General features: G+C 43.0%; 1 protein-coding gene across 2 annotated transcripts in view; it reads right to left on the bottom strand.

Moving 5' to 3' along the window:
* The window catches only part of LOC311272747 (growth factor receptor-bound protein 10-like), a 60022-nt gene that overhangs the window by 4891 nt on the left and 27185 nt on the right, over nt 1-27946 (bottom strand). For both annotated transcript variants that reach the window (XM_084379382.1, XM_084379381.1), the window contains exons 4-16: nt 25532-25796; nt 24357-24480; nt 12796-12952; nt 9960-10075; nt 7587-7661; nt 7043-7180; nt 6672-6782; nt 4137-4235; nt 3962-4039; nt 2049-2165; nt 1396-1462; nt 752-839; nt 260-353 (exon numbers count right to left, since the gene is read on the bottom strand). In XM_084379382.1, coding sequence (XP_084235508.1) covers nt 260-353; nt 752-839; nt 1396-1462; nt 2049-2165; nt 3962-4039; nt 4137-4235; nt 6672-6782; nt 7043-7180; nt 7587-7661; nt 9960-10075; nt 12796-12952; nt 24357-24480; nt 25532-25796 — 1529 coding nt within the window. The remainder of the gene's footprint in view (nt 1-259; nt 354-751; nt 840-1395; nt 1463-2048; nt 2166-3961; nt 4040-4136; nt 4236-6671; nt 6783-7042; nt 7181-7586; nt 7662-9959; nt 10076-12795; nt 12953-24356; nt 24481-25531; nt 25797-27946) is intronic.

Genomic DNA, 27946 nt, shown 5'->3' with positions numbered 1-27946 from the left:
AGATTAAGTTGTGTTTAAGCTGCGTCTCTGCAGGCGATGCCAACGAGCCACAACAGCTGGTTTTAAGACTTTGACTGCAGTTTAGTAATTGGGATACAGCATGAAATGTAACAGAAGGTAATTTTTATCAACCTGAAGAAATCTATTTGTCAGCACAGTTTTTGAGTTGGATAATTTGTAAGAGAAAAGCAGCCTCACTGTGCCGTATTTGAGCAGATTTCATTAGCAGGATGTTACTGTAATGTGTTATGTGACTCACCGGTAGGATCTGGAAGTGCTTGATCTTCTGGTGGTGGCACAAGGTGAGCACGAATGCCTTGGGATTACTCTGACTGTCCCGCAACAGGAATAACCTGAAAACACAGAACATGAATCAACTGTTCCATGAAACTAATCAATTAATCAATACATCCCCATGTTTGTTTGTTTTTTTATCATATCACGTTCTGAATGTATGATGATATGCTGTTGCATGAGTTGAAGCAGCTGTGACAACCTTATCTTAATCCACTGTGTAAGAGCCAAAAGGCCATTTTTAGACACCGACATTTTCCAGATCTAAGCTTATCTCTGCGGCAGTGATGTCTACATTTTTCACATTTTTTATTCATGTAGTTCTAGTGGGATAAAATAATCTTCACTTGACTCGCTTTTCTGAGGCTTTCTACTGAATTTCAAATGAGCGACATTTACCACAAGATAACATCAAACCAAAACTCCTAAATAAGGCTCAACATACAGCTGGTCTTACCCGTCTACTTGGCCTTGTTGTATGATCATTTTGTGGGCTTCCTCTCTCATGATGCGACCGTGGAACCACACCTGTGTCCTGTGTATCACTGGAAGACAGAAATCTTTGACTCAGTCTTTGAGAATTTTTTTACCAACTCTGGACAAGCAAAAATAACACACAATATACACACTGGGAGGCTGTTCACACTTCAACATGCGTCCCTGGTGATCAAAAACCAGTGTTGTAATGGATTACAAGTTATCGGACAAACTTTGTTAAATGCTGTCTACAACAAATTCCTAACTATTTGAGGCTTCTTGTTCATTTGGCATGTGTTATACATGAAGATATTTCTTTCTTTGTGCAGAAAACATTGTGTTCATTAGTTCCAGTGATGAACACGTTTATTTTTATACATTGCGGGGAAGTGAGATCCAGTCCCAAGTGGTAACTGGAGACACATGTCAAGTTGCATGTCGTCATCTGTGATTTGATGGGCTTAAAGCTGACCACTTGTGATTAGATCACTCAGGATGTGTTGATACCAGGTCTGAATTCCCTCCAAGACATATAGTTCAGCTTTTCAGTTGTTGCTGGACCACAGCCACAGTATGTACAAGGTGATTAATGTTGCATTTGTTGGTGGTTTGAGGTGGGCGTACCTGTGCTCAGAGACGACGGGTGCAGGGGGCTGGGACTGCCCAGGACATTCATACGCTGGCTCCGTTTCTATGTGGAAGAAACATGTGCAGTAATTACCACAAGGTGTCAAATTCAATTCCTTTAATCAGCTTTCCACCTGTGAGCCTTGACCTACTATTTGACTCATAATACCTTCATACTGAAATAAGCTTAAACATTCATTGGAACCAAAACAACAAATTTCGTTGAACTTTGTTCTTTTTCGTACAGTGAACAAACAGTGTAATGCACTGCAGTCACCCTCAATCAGAAACATGGGAGTGAGCAGCTTTTCTTCTTCAGCCCCGTCAGAGCAATGATCTCAGCAACAGATAAGTGGAGCTGCTGCACACTTGAATTTACTCAGAAAAGGGATGCCCGGGAAAGATAAATGAGTTTGAATGGAAAAAGGGTTCTGCACAACATTTCCATGAGAGAAATTACAGATTGCTCAAACGTGCAAAAGATTTTGGTCAACAATGTTTGTGTAACAAAAAGCTGTGATCTGGATACATCCAGTACAAGAGGGGTCCAATACAAAACTAAACCAAGGGAGAGTTCATGATAAATCTCCTGTGTTGAATCTATTCATGTTTGGATAACTTCCTGAAGATCTATCCATCCCCCCTCTTACCCTCCAGGTCTGTCCTTCCTCCAGGGCAGCGCTCTGGGCCTCGACTGGGTTGTCGATGACGCGACCGGTCCGTCCGGAGAAGTCCATGGCAACCAGGGAGTTCTCAGATACGCTCCGCTGTAAGGAGACGTGGCAGGGTGGGAGGGTGGTGAGCAGGGGGAGGGGGTACGTAAGGTTGGTGGAGGGGGGGTGGACAGACAAGGGTCAAAGGTCAAACAAGCCAGACACAGTCACTGAGGCATGACAAATCCTGTCTGCACAGAGACCCACTTCAATCTACACATGCCCTTCTGAGGAAAAGCACAAGCCTCTCCTAAGTCTCCTGCTCAAATTAATTATCAATGTGTTCCCCTCATCTGAGAGTTAAGTCAACAATTTCAATTATTTGAAAAAAGCCTCTTTTTGAACACAATTTGCATGATATATAACATACAATACTGGCGGTAGATGATGGTGATCTAGGTTTCACTGTAGGTGATCAGGTGGGATGATAATGGCTGGATGTACTCTAGGTTTTATGTTTCTGCTGTCACTCGTGCGTTGTGTGACACACAGTTTGTGTCTTTAAGCATTTCTTTTTACATACTAGTATAGTGTGTTGTGTATTTATTAGTGAGACAAAAATCTCGGATGTACAAGTAATAACTTTTACATCTTTTAACAATGTCTCACTCACTTGACCACAAAAATGAAAGAATCTTTCTGTACTGAAAAAGTTCGACACACAACAAATATGGGTCATAATAAGCTCATTTTACAGTCGACCTCTATGGTTGTTTTTCTGGGGACGGGTTGAAACAGTTACATAGTGCGCCTTTAAAGTATATATTTTTAACTCCTAGAAATGTCCAGTCATACCAAAATGTTGCTGTTACAAGATTATTTTATAATATAGTATTCATCTTTAAAAAAATTACTTTTTTTTTACTTGCGCTGTATATTTTATTTTTATTTTCAAAAACCTACATTTTCTTAAATAAACATTTTTTTAAAACAGAACCTTGGTCCATGGGAACTCAATGGATTGGTCACTTGATAACTATTTTGATATTTTTATCACATGACTTTTCAAGAATAAAATTCTCTCGTTCCAGTTCTTTAATGTGAAGATTTGCAATTTAACATTGTGAACAACAATTCAATGTTGAACTGCACAAAAATATTTGTGTTTTGTATTGCTATTGAAACCATGGGTTCTTCTGGGGGCTATTTTTCAGACTAATCAATCAAAATAATAACTTAATTACATTAAGTGATAGTAAACATAACTGTTAGTGGTAGCTCTCATTTAATTACTTCAGACATGCTGATTTTGTGAGTTTATGCTACAAAGTTCTAAAGTAAGGTACAGTTATATGACCGTAAGTCTTTGAAGTTAACCCGCTCTTTAAATCTGTAATATTCAAGAAGTTCAAGTACAAACTGGACTAAACACACATGACATGCAACATTAAACACTCCTGGTGTGAGGTGATTAGTGTGAAGTGTAACACACAAGTATGCATGTTCCTGTTGGCTGAGCTTTATGTAAACGTTAACTCTTTAATAAACTCTGGGATAAGACATTCTGTGTCGGATGTACTTTTGTGTCTGACCTGAATCTGGACCATAAGCTTTCACTACAGGGCACCACTTCTACCTCATTAACTAACGGTCAACCACAGCAATGATTGTTTGAATAGAAATTCATTTCAGTATTTAACGAATCCTTCATATGTTCAATGGAAAAGTAGTCTAGCCCATGAATGTGTGTTTCCTCTTAAGAGGAGCGAGGCACAAGGTGGCCACATAGTGAACTGGTTCCCAATTCACCATCAGCTAATTAATGGATCAATCTGGATTGGTCTCCGCTGAGTGGGGGCATTAGGGCAGGGGTTGTAAGAAGGTGATGATGTAAGAGAGTAGATCCTCACCACAGGCGCCGTGAAAGGTGAGAGGTTAGACTTCCTCTGCTGGGGAACGTTGTAGCTCTGATACAGTACTATCCCATACTGTGAGGACACAAGAGAGGAGAGATGGCATCAACACGAGACTCCATGAGCTGACAGATCAATTCATGGTAACAACATTTGAAAGTAAAGAAAGTACTTTGAGCAGTCTGAAGGCTGTCATCCAGCAGGTCCTGCTCTGTTCGTCCTCAGCACACAGCATCTTTAGCTCCTTACAGTCACTCCTCACTTTACTGGGCTGTCAATCAAACACAGCACAACACTTATTTAATGAGACGCACAGATCAAAGAGATTCACTCTAACGTCAGTTACACCTTATTATCTCGATATAGTTTGCTACTGTAAGCTAGCATTAAAAAGTGTCGGTAATTTAATATTAATATATAGTAATATTTTCTTTATACCACATGTTTGAAATGATACAATCTCCACTTTTGACGATATCAAAAGTACTGAAGCTTTTCCAACCCAAGGCGGCACACATATTAACATTAGTACAAATGTGTTGGCAGTTACGGAAAGAAACTAAGTAGATTTATTCAATTAATGTACAAATGTACAATTCTTAGGTAACTTTAGATACTAGTTACAGATTACATGCTGCATCAGAGCCCAAAAAAACATAGTTTTATTTAGTTAATTTCATCAACAACTGGACAAATAAAATGCTGAAAATTGATCCAATTATCAGTCAAACCATAGTATACAGCATATATATGTGATATATGTATTATTTACTCTTACTTGTACTTGATACTTAACTACATTTAATATCTATATTTTAACATCTTTTCTTATACTCAAGTAGGACTTTTGGGTACTGAGTGTTGGTATGTGTTCTGTACCAGCTCGGTGTGCAGGTTGTTAAAAAAATAAAAATACAAATCTTCCTTCCTTATTTTAAGTGCTGTATCGTAGGCAACTGGACTTGTTTCAGTTCCTTGAAGACGTTTCACCTCTCATCCAAGAGGCTTCTTCAGTTCTAACTAACTGGAGGGGAGCTGCAGGCTTTTAAACTCTGTGTGGGAGTGTCCTTTCAGAGATGTTAAGGACACTGTGAGCTCTGAGTTTCAGAGTCTTAGGGCCACCTGTGGGTTGTTGACCCGACTGGCATCATGTAGGTCGTCGGGGCTAGGTGAGCCCAGGTGTGAATGGTTGTTAAGCTGTCTGGGGAGGGAACTCAGTACTGCATTGTAGGTGGGTGATAAGTAATGTCATAGGCTTGCTAACCATCTTCCTTCCTTGTTTGTTCTTTTTTCCTTGGTATCAAAAGAGGTAGCAAGTATCGTTTTTTGATGCTCACGTTGTACTGAAGTTTAAAATTCTGGTATCATGAGAACCTTATTAGCCACCGTAAGCTACTGGTCATACCAGACCAAATACAGCTACAACTGCAAAACCTCTAAGTGTATTAAACTGAACAAGGGTGCATTTTACTGCTTATGAATTAGGCTTTTCATTCGAAAAAGGAAGAATGTGTTATTTCTACTTTAAAATGTTTTGGCCTAAAAAGGCTCAATGACACGCTGACTGTAACCATGTTAATATGACTGCATTAAATAAATCGGTCTTCCACTGGAGGTGTTTTGACAATACCGTTTGGTACAGTACATGTACAGTGTTCACAGTGCCATACGCTTGCCATATTTCTGAGAAAGCTGGAATGAGAACAATCTGTGTCGGCAGTGATTTCTGTATTTACTCTTCCTCTGGCATAAAAAGTGCAAAAAGTGTGTTTTAAAGCTTCACCATCCTTACTTTTTAAAAAGTTTCTGTTGGAAAATAAGTGCACGAAATGGAATCTCTTAAATTATGAGCTTTTTTCCCATCTACGTGAAACTATTGTCAATAATAAAAAAGTCTAAATGAGAATGTCCTCATAACAATAAAGAGAAAATGTCTGGATTAGGCCATGACCCCATTTTAAACATCTTCACATGAGCAGCTTTTCAGACATTATTTTTAAGACTATAAGCTCGTCAGCTGCTCTGACAGTCAATTAATGACATTTTATATATTATACTAAAGTCCTACTAGCAAGGGCTTTACCAGCATCACAGCAAAGACTTTCTCCTTTTCCCTCCATCAGTAACAAGGACGTTACACACACTGCTCCTCAGATGCAACCCCTCACCGATAAATTTATTCATGTCACCATAGCAACAATCCAGCCACCCCCCAGCTGCCAAGTAAAACCCCTTTACCAAATCCTGCACTGTCACCCCCGCTGACAGCATCTGACACGCCGGCCGTCTAGTGTGTGTGTGTGTGTGCGCGCGCGTGTGTGCGTAAGAGAGAGGTGAGGGGGTTAGGCGGGCCAGATTCCCTGTACCATCCCGGCTTATCCCACTGGGTTTATCCCAGATCAGCAGGTGACCCACCACAGATAACTCCTGGAGTGGGACACACAGTGCTGAGTGTGTGTTTGAACCCCCGCTGGGTGGTTTTAACCCTCGTGTCCTCTGACACACACACACACAACATACGCACAGGGGAAGCAGCTTTCATGGAAGATCACAAAACACCCAGTCATCCACCTCTGATGGGATGGCTGGGTGATACAGTTTCTTGATGGGGTTTGAGGGAGTCACTAGACACTAAAATAAAGAAAAATGCTTAAGTAAATTTGAGGCAATCTCCAGCATGGATTACTTGCTCAGGTTGCAGTGTTACCTTGATGCAGAACTGGTAATCTGTGGGAGCATTGTGGAGTTTTCTGCCTGTGATGATGGTGAAGATGTTACTGTCCTCCAGATCTGACAGTAGCTGCAGGTGTCTGGGCTCCTGTTAAGTTGTGGGAGGCAAAGGGAAAAGGATATCAGCAGGAGCATGCAGAAAAGAATGACAGACTACTTTTAATAATGTAACTTGTTTTAAATGTTTCTTTCGCTTAAGCAAATGCAACATTACATTTGAGGGCTTTTGAAATGAACAGACACATATTTTACACAAAAAGTTTGTCAATCATGAAATGTGTCATCTGACACACCACATTTGATCTCCTTCGTGCCGGTTTCAGAATCAATGCGGCAGTAATTCATCACCTTGGACGTTCCTTTAGTAGAGTAGTAGAGCCCGGAGCGTCGCAGGAACATGTATAGTTTCTTCCAGGACTTGCGTCCAGGCTCCTTCAAGTACAAATAGCCCTGAATCTCTGGACAGCTGCTGGAGTTCAGAAAGTTCTGCAAAAACACACAAACAGCATCTAAGGGAACAGTGCTGCAGGGGAACTGAATGTACATAACATAAGTGTTTGTGTTTCTGCGTCCAACATCCTGGGAACTACACGCTCATAGATGTTGTAAAACCCATTTTAAAAAAACGTGTCCGGAGATCGCAGTAACAACACTGAGCGAATGTAATTAGCAGACTTCAGGAAGTGTGTGTGTGTGCATGCATATTTTTGGACGAACAGATGTCCTCACAACGATAAAAAAAAAACCTTAGTGAGAGCATTTTCGCTCTGTTTCTCTATCTTTCAGGGTGGCTACTTCAGAGTTAGGATGCAGGATTAAATTAGTGTTTACATTAAGAATTGAGGAATGACTGAATGAATGCATGTGTCCCTACACTGAGTCATCGTCTCACCTGTAAGAGCTGTGACTGAGGGATTGAGCCATCAGACTCCTGACACCAAGCCACCATCTGCTCCGGAAAAAAGTTCTGAATGGAAAAACACAGAGAGAGCGAGAGAGGCCGACAATGAGTGAGAGAGAGAGGCACTAGAAACCACTTAGTGCATATGCAAGCTCAGAGTGGGGTAGTGTTTCTCTATGCAGAATACGTCTCTCTTTCTGTGTGTGTGTGTGTGTGTGTGTGTGTGTGTTTGTGTGCACGAGTCTGATGAGCACAAGGACTCTGAGACAAAGTGGTGGGGGCGAGAGAGGTAGAGAGAGAGAGAGTAAGAGAGAGGGCACTCCAGCCTGGGAGTAGATGCAGTATGATCTCACCCGCTGATGTAATCCCCTTTAGCCAGCAGCGCTACTCTTAGCGTGATTGACAGGCCGCGGCCAGCACTCTGGTGTTTTACTGTGCTCATTACCACAGCGCTGAGGTCACCTGCTGGCTCTGACACACACCTAAATCACCGCGGCAATAATGTCACCCTATACCGGGCCAGCACGTAACGGCAGAGCCCCATGCTGAGTCCACATCAGCAAAAGATGCCACGCAAACCGGCTATCGCTGACTCGCTGGCTGTCACAGGCCGGTTTGTGTCCTTAAAATGATGAACAGCTTTACGTTTGAGATTTTAGCTCACGCTGTCATCCAAAGAGACTTAGAGCGAGTGCAAAATGAGCTTCAGCTTCCACAACACCAGAAAGATGAAAGAAATGAACAAACATACTAAACATGTATAAACATGTGTACTGTTTTACAGTTGGATAATAATTTACTCAAAGTTAACAATAGTCTTTAAATAGTGTTTTTGATGATCAGTCCCTAAAACTAACTTATTAGTTTATGATCAAATTTCAGCATTTCAACATACAACATTCCCATCAACCTAAGCTTGGGCTGCCCCTTATAGTCGATTAAACTATTAGTTGATGAGGAGCGTCTTAGTCGCCCAAGTTTTCATTAAGATGCTTAGTCACGGAAAACCAAAAGAAACCTCTCTAACCAGTGTTGTCAAATTGGCGACTTTCTTGCAAGATTTAGCGACTTTTCTGACCCTCTCAGCAACTTTTTTTCTAAAAAGCGACTAGCGACAATTTTAGTGACATATTCAGACAATACATTCTAAGATATTGTTATTCATTCGCATGAATGCTGCTCAGAGTGAGCAGAGAGAAAGCAGGCCACGGCTCCTCTGCCGACAACCGCGGGGTCTCTCCCTCCCCTCCTGCACCAAGGCTGTCAGTAGGTGTGGCAGGAGGACACTGCAGGAGTGGGAGTTAAGTTATCGTGACTTTCTAGGTTACGCTGACGTTCTCACTCTGACACTTTTGCAGATTTTTTATTCTTTCTAATATATAATGCCCCTGTAGTGAGTTAGTGGTGATCTGGCTAAAGATTTGTGTATCTGGCCTTCCTGTTATATGGCTTAAAGTAAAATGTCCCTCACTGCCACCGACACAACTACAAAGCTTTATGGCAATGAACACAGGATGTCAGCAATATGCAAAATGCTAGCTAGTTTCATTGGGCATTCGGGAGCTGTGCCTTGTCATCAAGGCTGGACAAAAGTATCAGAGGGATGTCGCTAACTGCTGCCAACTCTAGCTGCTAGTTAGCTTAGTTAGCCATGCAGCTAACCATGGGGAGTGTCTGTGTTTACACCACTAGCACAGGAGCTTTGGGCCACTGTCTTCTTGCTGGTTGTATGACACACTCAGAGTCATTACCACTTTTGCCGTTAGCATTGCTGTTAACAGGCGGGGCACTTCCACAGTGTGCCTCAAAAGATATACATTTAAATAACTTACTTAATGTCATAAATGTGAGCAACTAGCTGACTAATGGCTTCACCTAACAATTACTAAACACAGATAACGAGCATGTTGAACATACCTGCCAACCATTAGCATCATGTTAGCACTGCCATTGAGCATGGTAGCAGGACATTAGCATTTAGCTCAAAGAACCATTGTGCCAAACAGAGCCTCAAACAGCTGCTAGCGTGGCTGTAGACTCTTTGTCTTTGTGTGGCTAAAAATAACTAATATTTAGAGGGAAAAGTAATTTTTGCTGCTACACAGTTCGCCACTTCACCTAGAAAAATATTCTGGTGGAAACACTGAGCAGCTGTAATTTTTGGCTTAAAACAATCAAATATTTAGGTCTTGAATGTCAGCATGAAATTTCAGCTATCAGCAGCTCCAGTCCAAAAATATCAAGGCTGAACCCCAGCTGTGTGTGTTTGTGTGTGTGTATGGCAAACAGTGTGTGGGTGTGTGGGTCTGCGTGCTAAAACGAAGCAGGCACAGAAATTTGTTTTAAGGGATGCGAGAGACTCACCAGGGGGTTCCTGAAGAATTCATATTTGGCATAGTTCTTCCTGAAGAGGAATTTACTGTCGCTGCTCATGGAGGCTTGAACCTGAACCACCAGCTCGTGGTCCTCCAGACATCTCTCTGTATGAGGACACAGACACACAGTGTTAGTCACAGGGTTATCTTTGTATGGTCCTCAGGGATGTACTGTAGCTGGAGGCAAAAACACATCAGATTTTTAAATCAATGTCGACTGCTTAGAGGCTTATTCACGCGTGAAAAATTGGAATTCATTTGGATTTTTGATTGAAACTGGGTTCAAAGAATCTATTCAGAAATCCAAATGTAAGCATTTCAAAAATACAATTTACATGCTAATTATAGCTCCACTGTTCATTGTTCTTTTTTAGGGCTGATCTGCTGCATAACAAGCAGCTCTTTGGCATGCATTTCCTCCCTCTCTTCATTTTTTCTTCTCTTTTTAATATTGCAAGCATATTCTGAGATGTCCTTGTCAACAGAGGACCTTGTTCAATGTAAACTGTTCGAACGGTGTCCTCTAACAACAGGAGACACAACAACTTTTTGATGTGGTAGGACATAAAGTCCAAATAAAAATCAGTTGAATGTTATCTAGTCCCTATCTACTTTATAAATGTGGATATTTTTCAAAGGATATTGGTATAAATATGAAAAATGCTGTCTGGTACACAGTTTACCACCTTCAGCTAAATTCAGACATTCAGACACTAAATAGTAGAAGTCATATTTAGCAGTGTATACCTAAAAGATAATTGCATGAACATTAAAATTAAGCATAAACAGATTTGTGTTTATCTGATTTTCGGCATTCATTTATTAAAATCATCACTGGAGGTAATAACTGGAGGTAATAGTTCACCCTCTTCCTTCATTTACCCCTGCATCAACCGGTTACACTACTGTATACAATGACACAGCAAGAATAAATCGCCTGTTACTAAGAGACGAGCATGGGAGTAAGAGGTTAACTGAGGAGGGGCTGTGAAAAGAAGAAGCACAGTGAGGCAGGGAGGAGGGAGGTGAAGGTGGAGAGGAGAAGTGGTATGAGATGGAGAGGAGGGGAGGAGGAGAAGGAGGAGGTGGTGGTGGGGGCATTGCAGGAAGATGATGTCATGTATTTAGGCTGATTGCTGAGAGCGGCGAAGCCATAAGCAAAGTACAAGCCACAGACAAACACACAACCACACATTAAGAGCTCACACAGGCCTAACCTGCTCACTGTTCACCACACAGGACCCATGGCTTTCTCTGTGTGTCTGTGTGTGTGTGTGTGTGTGTGTGTGTGTGTGTGTGTGTCTGTGTGCGTCTGTGTTCTCCTCTTTCTTGAAGTTGAAGGCATGTGATCTCAGAGTAAGGCCGATTAGAAATTGATAGTGACAGGATGTTCCAGTTCTGCGTGAATGGACACACACACACACGTGAAATAAGAGCAACGAAGGTTTTAGTACCAATTCTCCCTTTCAGATTAACTCACAAAGTCTGGTTTTATTAACACGCATGCACACACACACACACACACACACACACACACACACACACACACACACACAGACAGGAAGAAACTCTATATATACAAATATATTTTGGTGAAACTGTGGTCACTTTTCTTGCTAAAAATGTATTCTGGCTGCAGTTTCGGGGTGGACAGACTTTTTTTGGTGTGTGCATGTGTGTTTTTGTGTGTGTGTGTGTGTGTGTGCACGCGCTGGCTGCCAGCAGGGGAATTTCCTGTGGAGGGTTAAGGAAAGATTGATTGGCTAGCAAGGCTAGGGGCTCGTCCGACGGAGAACCACGATTGGTTCCCCTCAGCTCTGGTATGACGCTTTAGTCCAGGCCTCTCTCTCCGCCCTTCCCCCCCACCCCCCCGATCTCTCCCCCCTCTGTCTCTCTTTCCCTCTCCCTTCATCTCTCTCTCTTTCCCTCCCTCCCTCTCCTCACCTCACATTCCATCTCTCCAGTGCACTTTTTTCCAGAAACGCAGATCAAGCAGCAAGCAGCAAGCAGCAAAGCACAAAGCGATCCTTTGACTCTAAAAATACGACTCAGGAGTAGGAAAGCCTCATCGAGGACAAAGACGGACCCAGGGAGGAAAAAAATTAAGAAATAAATAAAGCTTCAAAGGGAGACACGGCAAAGGTGAAGAAACAAAGCACGAGTCTTGTGTTTTTCTTTTTTTTTCTCCCTCTTTTTTTCCCCCCCTGAGTGAATTATTGGGAGGGAACAGGCATGCGAGCAGAACATGGAAAATGGTTAATCCTACGACCACCACACCTCCCTCGCGGAGCTGTATAGAAGGCATACAAGCACTCGTGCCATGCCCAAGTGAACATACACACTGAGGGTATACACAAGAGAGTATAGCCAGCCATGCAGAGACACACAAAAGAGGTGAAGACACAGACACACATATACAACTGACATATACTCCTAAAACCCCACGACAGAAAATATATAGTGATGTAGAGGAAGCCTGCATTTTACTCTTCTTTTCACCTGCAGAATGGCTTTTATGCACTTTCTCAAGGCTAATATGAATCTTCATGACATATTTTCTTTCTTCACAGAAAGACGTGACAGAGCAAGTTTCAAGAGCAAAAATATATGCATTTTATTGGAAAATATAACTGATAAATAACATTAGTGTAGGTTAGCCTTACAGGAAGTCATACTGCTGTTTACCACTCTTTAATAAATTGCTCCATCGTTGCATATAACCAATGCACAAAAGTAGAATCTTTCAACGAATGAATAGCATCCACATAGACACGAGTGTGTGCCAAATCCGTGCAAGATTGTACACACGCAAAACACAACCTTACCAAGGCCAAGGATGGGGTGGTGCTCCACCAGTGTCCAGGCGTTGTCGTCTAGACAGTGGCTCTTGTAGACCAGGAGCTGGCAGACGTCTCTGGCCGTCATGTCCGCGGGGATCTCCACCACTTTACCGGCCCCATCTTCGCTCCACACCTTCACTATCTGAAAACACAACGGGGGTAATGATGAGGGTATGTTCATAAAAGCAGTGATGGTCATGTTTTCTCAGGCTGGGGAAAGTCTAAGAAGAGTCGAAGGCGAGACTCCTCCTGACTCACGTTCGGAGATCTGAATCGGCCCCGAGAAAAGGGAGAATGTAACAGATCAGTGGCTACATTTACCTCCATAACCAGGTGCTTTGTCAAGTCCACTCTTAAAAAGTCCTGTTCACATTATCACTCCAACATGGGAAGCGCTTTAAAAAAAAAAAAAAAAAAAAGGATGACGTCCATGAAAGGTCGGCTGGCCCCTGCGCTCTCAGTTCAACCCTTTTGTCCACAGCTCAACCAAACTTACTTACACGCACATCCACGAGTACGCATGTAAACCTGCTTGCACACAGACCAAAATGACACGTTTCCTGTCACATGCAAGAAAATCCACATTCGGAAAAGTACCACATATTCACACTTGGATAGCGAAATAACCCCGCGCATTTACACATGTTGCGTTTTGTCCTTAAAAATGTCAGCGCCTGGAGCAGCACGCGGGTACGGTTCAAAGCTGGAGGACCTCCCGTTGTTGCGCCATTTTGAACCAGTTTAGCCAAGTGCCCAAAGCGACATTTAAACTGGGTGTAATTTTGCCTTCTCTGGGAGTGTTGCTGCACAGATAACCGCAGACCAGCTGCTTCACACCACTGTATGAGCACATTCACACAACCACACACACACAAACATGGAGAGGTCACTCTTACATGCAGCGTAACACACAAAGACGCACCGATATGACAAAATGAACATCGGAAAGTGGCTGCAAACCACAAAGACTCAGACTCCGATTATCTTCCATGTATCAGGGAGGAAACTGTATGTATGTGTATGTTTGTATGTATCCTCACACACCCCTCTCCACAGCTGGGATTCTGCTGCCCTGTACTTCACACGAAACCACCAGGGAGCAACTGTTGAAAATTACATGAAACACAAAGCTGGTGATGGGCGAGAGCTGGAGGGTGGGGGGTACGGAAAATTAAGTCGAACAATGGCACTGCGAGGTGGCAATACACCAAAGACCGAAAAAACGACAGCAGCGCTGGCCTAGAAATGACACAAAACACCAGAAGCACCAGCACGGCGACTACGAAATCCAACCAGAAACAACGTCACAGCGCTCAGTGCCCTGCAGAGCCCGAAGACTCCCTCCTCTCTTCCCACACGCCCCCGTAAAAGAAAAAAGTAATTTCGTGACGCATGAGTTTTGTTTGAGAAAAGTTTTGGAAACATCGAGGGCTAAAAATGCAAAGATCCTCAGCCCTGCAGACTGATAACCGCACGCGCACACACACACCTACAAACGCACGCACACAGCTCACAAAGCACATCCAGAAAAGAAAGGAACACACACGCACACACAAGTCTCTTACCTCCACAGCCTGAAAGAGGCAACAGTCTGGAGAGCAGGATGGCATTTTCACACTGAGACGCTCTCCAGTGACACAGAGAGACAGGGAGAGAGAGAGGGAGAGGGAGAGGGAGGAGGAGGAGGAGGAGGAGGGAAGGAAGTCAGGAAGAGAGAGAGGGAGGGACAGATTGGCAAGGAGAATGCAAGAGAGGTAAGAGGGAAGAAGGGGGGGAGGAGGGAGGAAGTGACAGAGGAAGGACGAGAGTGAAAGAGAGACGGAGCGAGAGAGAGAGAGACAGTCTGCCCCTTCTTCTCGTGCTGGGCAGCATAAAGGCTGAGCTGCGAGGAGTGGTATGAGCCACCGCTCCTCTCCTCTTCTCTCCTCTCCTCTCCTCCCTCCTCCCTCCTCCCCCCTCCGCCTCACACTGGATTAACCCAGTGTGGGATTTTTAAACGGTGAGCTGCTACCTGTCACGTACTCTACACTCTTATCTTCAGGGCTGCATTCAAATCCCCTCACCCCCACCTCCCCCCAAAAAAAAGATCACCAACAGCTCCTTTTACTGATGGCACCGCACCAAAAGTAACAGTCTTTCTCCCTAAAACACGCCCACAACTCCCCCCCCAAACACACATACACACACACATGCACACAAACATCCCTTATTCTTATGCATCCACTGACATTTTCTTTGAGCTGCCTGACGGTTTTAATTTCTACCCCCTCCCTCTTCTCCTTCTCCTCTTCCTCTTCCTCCTCCTCCTCCTCAGCTGCATGTGAAATACTATTCGAGAGTGTTAGGACCAGAGCAACATGTGTAACGCACACTGGTGGCTTCGGGGTTTGCAAAGGAAGTTGAAAGAAAACAGTGGGGTGATTCGATCTGAAGCTGTATGGATCACGTGTCGGGAGTTTGGGCTTTGCTGAGGGGGTCAAGGGAGGGGTAGTGAGGGAGGGGAGGGGAGGGAGCGACAGGGGGGGAGGTGGTTGCTCAGCAAATCTGCCCAGCCTCGGGAGAGGTAGACAGAGAGAGGGAGAGGGAGAAGGAGATAAAGAAAAAGAGGGGAGGGTAAGGGTGAGATGAATAGAGAAAGAAAAAAGAGGGAGAGCTATGGAGGAATGTCAGTAATGCAATACTGAGTCATAATCAGGCTCATGTGTAGAGCGCAGGCCAACCCAGCTGGCCCCTAATACAGTGTGCATGAGAACTATGAGCTGTACATACACACACACACACACACACACACACACACACACACACACACACACACACACACACACACACACACACACACACACACACACACACACACACACTCTCAGAAGAAGAAGACAAAATGTTAACTATGACAACCAGCTCCAGCAGTTTTTTGACTTTACTGCTGGACTTTTTTTCCTCCAGTCGCACGCAGCAGTTTTGCAGCCGTCTCGGGAGTAGTGTACCGCTGGGCTCTTAGCGAGTTTATGTGTGTGTGTGTGTGTGTGTCTGTGTGAGGATAATGCACGTTCATGTATGTGATGAGCATATGTGAAAGACAGGGTGGGTGCAGGGACAGATGACAAGCTCACTTTGCGCACCAACTTTTCCTCCTTTAATGTCACACTCCTCCAAATTGTCGGCCAACGTCTCTTTATTTTTTTTACCAAGTTTTATCTTTACATGATGAAATTCAACTCACCTTGGCTTGTTCCTCCCCCCTCTGTCTTCCCCTCCCCCACTTCCTCCTTTTTCTCTCCACCAGAGGAGGGTGAGGGGTGGAAATGTACAGGGTTATTGGTCTCCTATGCTGCTTATAGCGATACACACATATACACACACACACACACACACACACACACACACACACACACACACACACACACACACACACACACACACACACACACACACACACACACACACACACACACACACACACACAGGCTTGGAGCCGCAGCATATTGGATTGAAGGGTCATGGGCAGACACCTGCATGCCTATAAACAAAGAAAGGCGCACATGCATGCACACACATACACACACAAGCACAGTATGTACAGGGCAGGGTCAGAGGTCAAGCACAATAATCTGTGCCAGGGTCAGACCCACTTGACCAAGAGGTTTATGGGCCCCTAAACCTATCAGGCTATACGCAAACACACACACACACACCACACATGCACGCACACATGCACACACGCACACACACAAGTGATCTGGTTGTTCTAAGCCAGAGCAGATCTATTCCACAGTAATACGACCCGCTGATTGTAAAAGCAATCTTGATTCATTCAGAGTGGAGGGGGCAGTGGGGGCAGAGGTAGTGATGGCCACTATCTTTTTTTTTAAACATCATACGTCTTAACAACTTAATTTAACATGTAATGTAAAGAAAAGGATAACGTGGATCTAATTGTTCTGTTTTTTTAAAGGTGAATGATAGTTATGCTGACTACTTACTGGCTACTTACTGATAGGAAACACGTTTTGAAGATGTGAACGCTTCCTTTGAGTGCAATACTGCATTCAAAAATCTTACAATGTCAATTTTTTTGTTGTACCAAAGCAAAATGAACAGAAATTAATGACTACTTAGGTGTAAAATTTAAGAATATAAAAATATGGTATGTTTTCAAAAATAATGACTTGTAGTTAGCTACAAATATGCTGAATGTAGTGTCGGGAAAAGAAGCATATGTCTCTGGCGGAATATTAGCTCATGTGCTTCATGCTAACTTTAGCATGCATGTTGATTAGTCTTTTTAGGTGGCCAAGGATGGTATTCAACCCTGTGATAAAAAAAAATAAGGAAGTGTGGGACTCTGCTCTTTTTCACTTTCAAGATCTTGTACATGCACAAGAACATATACAGTATATGACACTAGTCAGTTTTATATCTTTTAACATAATATATAAAAAAAATAGTTACCACAGAGCAATCAGGTTTATGTACATGACATGTTTCTACAGTAGCCAAGACAAGCCAAACCAAACACTGGTTTAAGGGAGGGCCTTCTGAGTTTTTAGCAACCACTGTAGTGGGGGGTGAGATGAGGGGTATTCAGTTGGTTGCAATCTGCACCCCCACCGTTAGATGCCACTAAATACTACAAAGTGGATGTTTACACAGTGTGTAGAACTTGAGTGGTGAAACTGAAACAAAGTGGGCCATAAGGGAGGACTCTCATGATAATTTTGTTTAGTAATTTTTTTCCATTATCAATCTAAAATTATTGACTGGTATGCTTGTATATCTTAGACTTTGAGACAAATCAGTAAAATAAGTCTGATAAGGTTACTTTTTTCCCGATGATGTAGTAAAAGGTTATATGAAGTGCCAGTTCTTCAACCTTTTAACTCGTGTTAATGGCTAAAGATATTAAATTATCATCCGATTCTTACATTATCATACAACTGTAGAAATTATTATACCAGCCGCAAACCTCCAAATGATAGCAGACCGTCTGGTGGAGGCTTCCTTCATAGACTAACACACCCTTCACTAATGTCAGCATTTGAACACTGGTTAGTGGTGACTTCCCAACCCCGGTCTATTACAGCATCAGTTGTCTTTCATGTCTGTGAGTGGTCGGGTTTCAAGCCAGACAGAGCTGATTAGCTCTGCAGACAGGCCAAACTTAATTTCACCTCGCTGGAGCGCCACGACAAAGCTTCACTGAGTGGCTTCACCTCCCCACCTCCCCACGACCCAACACTGACACGACACCGTCTCACACGCGCGCACACACACACACACAGATAGAAAGCCTCTAAGAAGACCTCCACCTGTCAGTTCTAGGAATCCCTTCACGGGTTAGTGTCATCCAGAGGTTTGCTAAATAAAGTCATGTGGGCGTTGTTGAAATCTATCCAATAAAACAGAAGATAAATCCAATTTTGATCTGGTAGATATTAAAATTAAAAAAAAATAAAGAACTTGGGTAGATTTGGCAGAAAAGTTTACACAGGGATTTATTTTTCCATGCAAAGATCCCATCCACTCATCCATCATCTTTCATCTAATTTGTCTGAGCAGAAAGGACAAAGCTCTCCAGCCCCAGTTCCACAGCAAAATGAATGCCTGCTGCATAGTTTGGCCATGTACAGGATATCATTCATCTTATCTGATACAATCCCAAGAAACAAAGACTGTCTAAACTCCCTTTTCAGGAATTAAAATTTCATCTCATGTCTGTTCCAGAAGCTTTGTTATAGAAATGGCTTTATCAGTGTTGCAATCAGAACCCGACAATTACCATTTCTGGCTCCTAAACTGAGAGAATATTACATCAAAGTTCTGACTTCCTTTAATGATCAGCTTTAATCATTATCTGGCTGCATTTTTATAATTTGTATAGGAAAACTGCATTTTTTTGTTTGGTAGTAGAGACACATGTAATCCGCAGATAACGCTTCCTGTATCGCGCGCACACACACACACACACACACACACACACACACACACACACACACACACACACACACACACACACACACACACACACACACACACACACACACACACACACACACACAAATTAAATTGAACATAAAGCATCTATATCCACATTAAAAATCACAGTGACCTAGTATCTATCTAACAACAGAACTTATCTACCCATGTCATTATAAGCCTACTCTGTTGAACAGACTTTCACTGCCATCTTCACACACACACACAAACACGCGCACATGCACCTGATTTGCAGTGGTTCAGCAGACCATTGCGTGCAGAAGTACATCAGCTGACCACAGACAGAGGGGGAGGTAGGAGTCCTAAACAGAGAGTGTGTGTGACTCAGAGCATTAGTCTTCAATTTGTTTTTAATGACACTGCTACAGTATGAACAGCTGAAGATCATGCAAAATAAATACTTTGTCAGCTATTAAAACTTTGTTCAAGCAATTAGTATTATCAAACCACTAAACACACGATGCTGTTGTTTTCAAAATTATTGAGAACAGCTGTAAAAGTATATTATAAATACAACACATAAAGAAGGGGTTAATGCCAAAAACAGGGGAACAAATCTTGTTTAATGTGAAGTTTAGTACGACAAACAGGTCATTAACATGTATCAGACATCAGAGAATCTGCAAACAAGAGCCTAGCAGCGCTATCTGTTCTGTGAGGGTGTCTTATGACACAGTGTGATTTGAGCTAAAGGCGAAAAACAGTATGCTAACGTGCTCACAAGCACTATGTTAACATCCTCATGTGTAGCAGCTGTAATGTTTACTATGTTCATCATCTGTTTGAGCATACTAACTTTTGCTAATTAGACCAAATTATAAAGTGCAGCTGATGCAGCTCGTTTTTGCAAGTATTTTTAGCACAACCATTTACTGCTGCTCACTATGTAATGCTCCTCTTTGCTGGAACTACCTTTGGCTGTAGCGACTTGCTGCCGTTAGCAAGTAGCTTAGGTAGCCGTGTAGCTAAATGACTTTATTAGCGGATGGGAGTCTGCACCACTACCTCTGATGACAGGGGAAGTTACTGCAGTCAAAGGGGCTCAGTAAACTAGCCTCCCAGTGAACGCGGCTGGACACCAGACTGGGACTGAACACAGCCTCTGAGACCTGAGGAGTGAAGACAGTACCATGGTGATTTACAACGGCTCTGACCAGGACTATAACTCTGGAGACAAGAAGACACAGCAGGCGGGGACAGGAGAGGCGTGACGCAGACAAAGTGGTTTTAAGAGACAGGACGGGCCAGGGCTAGCTGGTTACTATACTGGTTTTACTATATTTGTTGAATATAGTCTGATGATGACATTAGATGAAAAGTCAAATCACAAAAGTAAGTACAATTCATCCTCTGGTCACCAGTAACACCTGTGCCGATGTTATGGTACTCCATCCAATAGTTGTTGAGACATTTCACTAACAAACACAAATGTGAACCTCATGTTGGCACAAGACAGTCAGGAGTCATCAGGATTCATCTTCGAGGGAACATAAATGTTTTTACAAAATTTCATGGCAGCTCATCCAATAGTTGCTGAGGTATGTCTGTCTGGATCAAAGTGGTAAACCGACCAAACTGACCCATCCCTATTGAGCTACTGGCATGCCTAAAAAAGAAAAACACCCCATCGTCTAAACTGTAGACAGCAAGTATGATAAATTATGATGAATTTGTGTAAAATTTCTCAAGCACCGAATATTTCAGTAATCAGACCCGGCACAGAATAACAAACCATGAGAAATAGACTTTTTCACATCACATTTTTTTCATTAAAACCCTTTTTTCTCTTGCCTTTTTCCACAGGGAGGTAAGAGGTCAGGGTCATTTAAAGAACAGTGAACCCAGAGCTGGAAGGAGTTCAGTGTCTTGCTCAAAGCTTCTTCAGCAGGGTGGATGCCTGCCAACACAGGGGGCTTGAACCCAAGACCTTTGCTTGAGAGATGCTCTCTCTAACCACTGGGGCTCCCTGCTATCCCTGATGTTAGTAATGCTGTGTCTCTGGCCTTACATAAAAGCAGGAGTTGCGTTACAGCTGCAGTCATGATGCCAAAGCAAACCCATTCAACCAGTGATGACAGACAGATCTGACCAAATTATTGTGAAAGCTGGGGTAACAACACTGAACCGTATGGTGTAAGACTGCCACAATTTGCGTGGGAAACTGCTCAGACTACTAAACTAGCTTTAACATTAGCAGCTATCGGTACCCATGTAAAGAGTTAAACAGGACTTACCATGACATGGGCATTCCCCTACGCTTGTTTCTAAAATCGGATGGAGATGCAGCGTCATGTTATCTGCTCATGGTAGCCTGTTCATGATACCCTGAGGACAAATCCATTTATCTTATTAAAGGCAACGCAGGCCATAAACCTGTCATGTCACGCACATACACAGTTTTACTAGCTCATAATATAAGCTGTGTATCCCTTTGAAAAAGACTGAAGCTTAGTAAAGAATGTTCAGATTCCAACTCTACAGCTGCAGGGAGAGAGATCCTCTGATAAAACCATGCCAATGCAAATACAATGCAACTATGTCTGTAGACCAACGCACGGCACGTCTGAGAGTCTCGTCTGCATTGTTGTGTAAGTCATCCTCAATGCTCTTCAGACAGGATAACTAAACTGGCCTGCACACTTCCATCCATACATATAACATCTTCAACACCTAGATAGATAGCCTTCCTGTTAGCTAACATGACGTTACACAACATTGCATGCCAACAGAAGCACTGACGTCTGGAGTGAAAGGCCACTCCGCCGCTGTGCTTGCTGAACTTAAGTGATACGATCAGTGAAGGTTTCATTCAATCAGCTGACGGATCGCCATGGCTCATTTTAAGTATCAGAGCGGATTAAAGTAAATGGCGGCGCTACACACATCCATTGAAAGAGGCAAGTTAATACAGGGGCTGGTTAGGAGAGATGTTACACAGTCATATAACTGTTAAATAAGACTAAAAGTCAACAGCCATGCTGGCAGCTCTGTGGTATCAGAAATGAGTCCTGAAACCCAGAAATAAGTTAGCATTTTTGCACTTCCGGTTCCTCTTTGCCATGAACTCAATGGGTTTTCTGTTAGATGCTTGAAATAAGGTCTAAATAGATGTTTACAACATAAATTACATTGGTTTATATCAAACTTTTGAATTTTAAAGCATTTGTGTCTTGCAAAAAGTCAGTTGCTAACAAGTGGCTAAATAAGACTACAGAAGTTGTTGGGGACATTTTATATCATCACGCCGAACACGGAGACTCATCAACTCACTCATCCGATGGGAATGTCATTAGTTTATTTGATCAGACATCAAAGTATTGGACAAATTGAACATTTTGAATGTTTTAAAATCTATCCTTATATTCTTCACCAAAATTCATGGCAATCATTCCAGTAGTTTTTGAGGCATTTTACTCCGAACCACAAATGTGCAAATGTGGTGGCACTAGAGTAAGAGATGGTTCATCACAGCCCAGGACAGGAAGGCTCCCAGAGCATCATTGGTACCCATCTACATAGCAGCAGTGATATCGGTGAAGTGAGACGTCCGCACAGAGCATAAAGGATACTAAAAGACACCACCCACCCCAGCCACAGTCTGTTCACCCTGCTGCCATCTGACAAAAGATACAGAAGTATCTGCGGCCCTACCCCCAGACTACAGAGCAGCTTCTCTCCTCAGGCTGTAAGACTCCTGAACTTCCATTTCATTGTACAACCCTGTGTTGTAGAATAACAAATAAATGAACCTTGATACATCATGAACGTCTATACAAAACTTCAAGGTATTCCTTCCAATAGTTATTGGTATATTTCAGCCTGGACCAACGTTATCGTCGCTCAAACCACGCCACTGCCACAAAGTTGTGTAACATTGTTAAGAATGAATGTATCACTGTCATATTAATTAATGACTGTGCACTAATCAAATTACAGTGGAGATGTTTCTCTACACTGGTGGTTTGGTTTCCCATGATCCCCATCACCTCCAGTCACACATTCATCAGTCTCCTAGCCACCTCCTCTGCTTCCTCAGCCAAAAAGTTTTTTTGCTGACGATGATAAACATGATGGAATGTTGGAAGTGATTTTTCCATGTGCTTTTTACTCTCCTTCCAGCTCAGGCTTTATCGCTGTTCGTGCTGGAAGAATACTACCATCTTCCTGTTTTTGTGCCATTAAGCAGCCGCAAAGAATTTCCTGCCTACCCTAACCTGGTGACATGCCATGAAAAATGCAGTAAAGAAGAAGCAAAATGCTGCCAGACCTCTGACCCATCATCTGTTTTTAAAAAATGAGAGCAGGAATGGGTCATCAATGTCAGATACAAGGCATGTGCAAAGCAGCTTAAAAAAACTGCGGTCGAAACTGTCTAAATCTACTTATTACAACAAAACACAAATGCGTTCCCTCGCTAGAACAAGAGTGATTATTTGCCTTTTCGGACACACATGACAATAGTTAAATGAACGGGGCCGAACGAAGATGTTCTGGGAAAGGGACACGATGCAACATCCAGTCAGCGCTCTCACACACAAAAGCTCCTTTGTACAAACTGCAAACTTGCTCTCTGACTCGAAACCTTGTGAGATGATGTCAACCAAATGCAAATATAATGCTTTGCCTTATCACATGCGTTTGTGTGCGTGTGAACTGAATAATACCAACCATGTGTGTATCAGTGTGTGTGTGTGGATGGGAGCTCAAAAAAGGGTGAGCATCAAAAATAACTTGTATTGTTCAGGGTGGGCATCCTGAAAACATCTTTTAGAGGGGTGGAACATTCCTGGGACAGGAGGCTCTACCGGGGGAAGGAAAGGCAAGGCTATGACACACACAGACATACGCTAAGAGCCAGGGTTAAAGCGTGTGAACCGGAAATGGGCGCCTGTCTTGCCGGAGCTGGCAGACGGATTCAGAAGGTTCAGAGAGATCCGACCTGCAGACGTTCCCAGCCGTATTCCCAGCTTGACTACGGAAGTCTGCACTCTGTCTGCAGCATCCTGGAGACATCGCTCACCTCTCTCCACAGCAAAACATGTCTGTCACTGTGTGTGTGTTTGTGTGTGTGTCTGCACATGTGACTGATAATGATGCTTCTACAATCACACACACACACATACAGTCAGATAACCCAGGGTGAGCTGTTGTGTAATGGAAGGAAAGGCTGTACGCAGCCAAAGTCAACACATGCTGCTCTGACCTGAACATAACAGGCCAGTCAGCTGGTTTCAAAACACACACACACGCACGCACACACCACACACACACACAGGCAGACAGACACACACACACACATAGGTGACAGTGGTCAAGTAAAGGACAACAAGAAGTCAACATAGAACATATAATGACATGTCCATGTAATTATTTATCTTTATTCAAATATATCAGAAAGTTGCTGACGTTTTTTCCCCCAAAACAAGCACTGACAGGTATCCCATCAGTCAGAAACCTTTCAACAGCACCTGCCTCCTCCAGGCAGTTTTCTTTGTAACATTTTTAGAGAGTTCGTATGAGTGCAGGTGAGGTGGTGTAGGTGTACTTACGTGGTTTTCAGAGGTCTGTATGGGGCTGAGCACAGGGGAGCCTGCTGGGCTGCAGAGCTCAGGGAAAGGGTTTGGGATGGCTGGCAGGGAGGCTGGACGCAGCAGCTGCTCTTCCTGCAGGCACCTGCAGAGGGAGACACACACACTCTAGTCACAGTCCTCACTGACCAATGAAAGACTGACATTACTGTACACATACAGTGTGATGCTGGGTATCATTTGGGTACATTTTTGGTTTAAGTTAAATGTTTCATATTGAATAGTAAAGTCTTGTTAAGTTTTTTTATTAACATACAGTCGACAATTTATGTAATATTGTTTAAATTCTGACCTAAATTTGTTGCTGCTACCATGTAAAATAATGTTTAATCGCAAAGATAAAGAGAAGTCTTCAAAGCTAAAGTGTATTTCGTGCCGAGTGATTTTTTAAATGATGAAACTTGAAAACGACAATCTGTAACATCACAAATTTCGAATCTATGTGATCTTCAAAGAGCATCTTAGTCTCTTAATTTACACTTTTCAGCAGTATTTAGCAATACGTGCAGTCATTATGTGAAATCTAAACCTCGACAGCTGAAAGTAGCTTAGGTGCAAAAAAAAATAATATTCAAAGCTTCTCATGCAAACAATCCAACAAAAGCACACAGAAAACTAGAGACTACTTGCAATGGGATCACATCAGCCACGTCACCCTTCAACATCTTTCTGAACCTGAGTGCTCAGTAGTCATTATTTTATTATTACATTTGTACTCAGTATTCATGGGTCGAGCCCATCTTTGACCTCAGCCGTCATTTTTTATTCTTTCGTCATTTTGATCTCGACTACACATGTGGGCCAGTGGCGCAAAGTGTAAGGGGGCAAGCCACATGATTTTGTGCACAGTTGTGATGCTGATGTATTGACAAAATCTGTCCACAGACGGAGAGACATATTAGTATCTGCCACAAGATTAAAAAATCGCTCCTTTGTATGCTCCGGCTACATAAGGTGTCTCAAGGGCCACAATTTGCCATGATGACTCACAAGCTGAAAACATTACCAACTGTTCTTCCCCGGGCAGTGCTGTCTTATTTTGTAAACATAATTTAATTTTTGTAAGAACAGTGCTTCCAGCTGTCTTTATCTTAACGGAAAAATCAATGCACGGCACAAGTTATGTGTGTCTCTACCTGACGGCCCGGATGTGCATGGGCTGAGAGTGCCTCAGCCTCTCCCTGGAGGGGGAGGAAGAGGGCAGGGGTGGAGTGTGACGACGGTGGGCCTGGCCGTGTCCCGGGTAGGCAGGATGCATGTGGTGTTGATGGTGGTGGTGGTGGTGTGGAGTGTGCACATGGCCGTTGTTCAGGAGCAGAGCTGTGTCCGCCTGCGTAGAGTACACACTCTCCATGGAGGAGTTCATGTCATTCACCAGCTGCTCCAGGTCCACATCATCGTCTGTGGAGGGAGAGGTGGAGAAGGGTGGACAGTAAATGAGTGACAGTAACAGTAAAAGTTGCAGGGCAGCAAAGATCCACTAGGTGTCGCCTCAGTGGGTTTGACAGATTATTTTAAAAACCAGCTAATCCTCGTTAAAAATCATCCTTCATAGATTGTGGTGCTAACTCTGCAAATGATATTAAACATTAGCAAATGATGAATAACACAGCTAAAGAAGAAGCAGAGTGACTGCAGTTATTCATGCTTTCTCTCAGCAGTCTTCACAGCTGAATTTAAAGGCTTAATAAAGGTAAAACAAGACAAGCTATGAAGTCTGATTATGGACATTCTGATGAAGCGTGATGTGTATTTCTGTATTAAAGAGTGAATACTATGGAAGCTTCATAAAGGATGACCAGACATCCTGCTTTCCTTTAAACACACGGCTCCCAGCCTGCACACTGTGACAACAACACAGCATTCTGACTAGCAACTTTAATTAGTTGTACTTTAACATGGTCACCAGTGAAATACTGCCAGAAGTACATCGTGGCCCTGAACCATCGAGCATGAGAGCAGAGAGAGCAGACAGCCTTGTTTTGAGGTTTTCACTCCTCCTCGTGTTGGATTTCACTTTGGCTTGGATCTCTTCCAATGGCTGTGTAGTACACTAACTCACTGGCTTGCCATTGGTCAGGTTATGTGAAACCTGTCATTCACAGGGCAGAGTTGTCTATCAAGCACTGGAAGTTTGAACTGACGGTCGCCCGCAACCAACCAAACCAAACCCGCCTTAAAGGGTCTCAGGACAGTCAATAACACGGTTGCCAGTCAGTGCTTGGCTTTTAACCTGCCTGCTATTAATTAACTGATGTCGGCCCAGGATTTGGAAGGCCTAGTGTTTTCTTCAGCGTTGAATCAGTAGACCTTTTATAGTACTTAAAACTGCAAAGTCAATTATCCTTCAGGGACAATATATATATATGATATGAACTCTTGACTTTAATTAGTGGCGTTCAATCTTGAAGGTGTCCACAATCTACTTTTCAGGTGGATCATTGAGATCGCAGAAATTAATGTCCTCTTATTTCTCTTTCCAAACTTCACACAACCTCATTGACTAGGCGATCTGCGCTATGTGAACAAACCAATGGAGCGATGTAGCCAACTAGATGGCTGTTCGGACAAATTACTTTAAGAGGCTTTTCCTTTTGTGATGTATTATAAAAAATGCAGTGTGGTAGCTAGCAGCATGGTGGATGAGGAGCTAGGGCCAAAAAAAAGGAGAATCTTTAATGCAGTATTGTGGCAGAAATAGAATATAATATTCAAAAATATGTTTTCATTCATGTATAATCACGTAAAACTAAGAGTCACTGCGTTTTCATGACCTCAGAATGAGCTTTTACCCAGAACGGACAAACCAAACATTGACTCTTGAGAGGGTCTTTCATGTTTTTGAGATGCACGGTATTTCATTTTTTGCAATCTGCAACCTCACTGCTATTCATTCATTCACTATCCATATCCTTTGCAGGATAGCTGATCCCAGCTGACTTTGGAACACCCTGGACAAGTCGACAGTTCATCACAGTGCTGACATGTAGAGACACACAACCATTCACGCTCACATTCGCAACTACGGCCATTTTAGTGTGACCGATTATTCTTCGGACCATGGGAGGAAGCCAGAGTACCGTAGAGATCCCAAGCAGACACGGGTAGAACGTGCAATCTTCACACAGAGAGGCCCTGCCCCAGAACCCAGGACCTTCTTGCAATGAGGCAACAGTGCTACTCAGTGTGCTGCCTACCTCACTGCTAGATGCCACTAAATTGTTCAAAATGTACTTTTACTCGTGCTCATTGATTGGCTGTTTCAAGTCTGGCAATAATTTACAGTACATTTAAAAATTGAGGAAAGAAGCGTGCAGAAAGTCGTGATACATTCATAGTGAAAAGAGGTGTGTCCTCTGGAAGGGCAACCTTATCATGTTTTATCTACCATAGGGGGCACTTTAGCAGCGTTTTTCGTACATTGTAGCACACCCCGAGTCCGCCAGCGTCGTCATCTGCAAAATTTGTTAGACGGCCTAAACTGCATTAATTATATACCATTTTCCTGGCCTACAGGAATTAATTTTCTAGATCTACACAACTTACAAGCT

Source organism: Pagrus pagrus, assembly GCF_965226575.1.
Source record: "Pagrus pagrus genome assembly, chromosome: 17".
NCBI classification, from domain to species: Eukaryota; Metazoa; Chordata; class Actinopteri; order Spariformes; family Sparidae; genus Pagrus; species Pagrus pagrus.
This window is presented reverse-complemented; position numbering and strand designations above follow the sequence as displayed.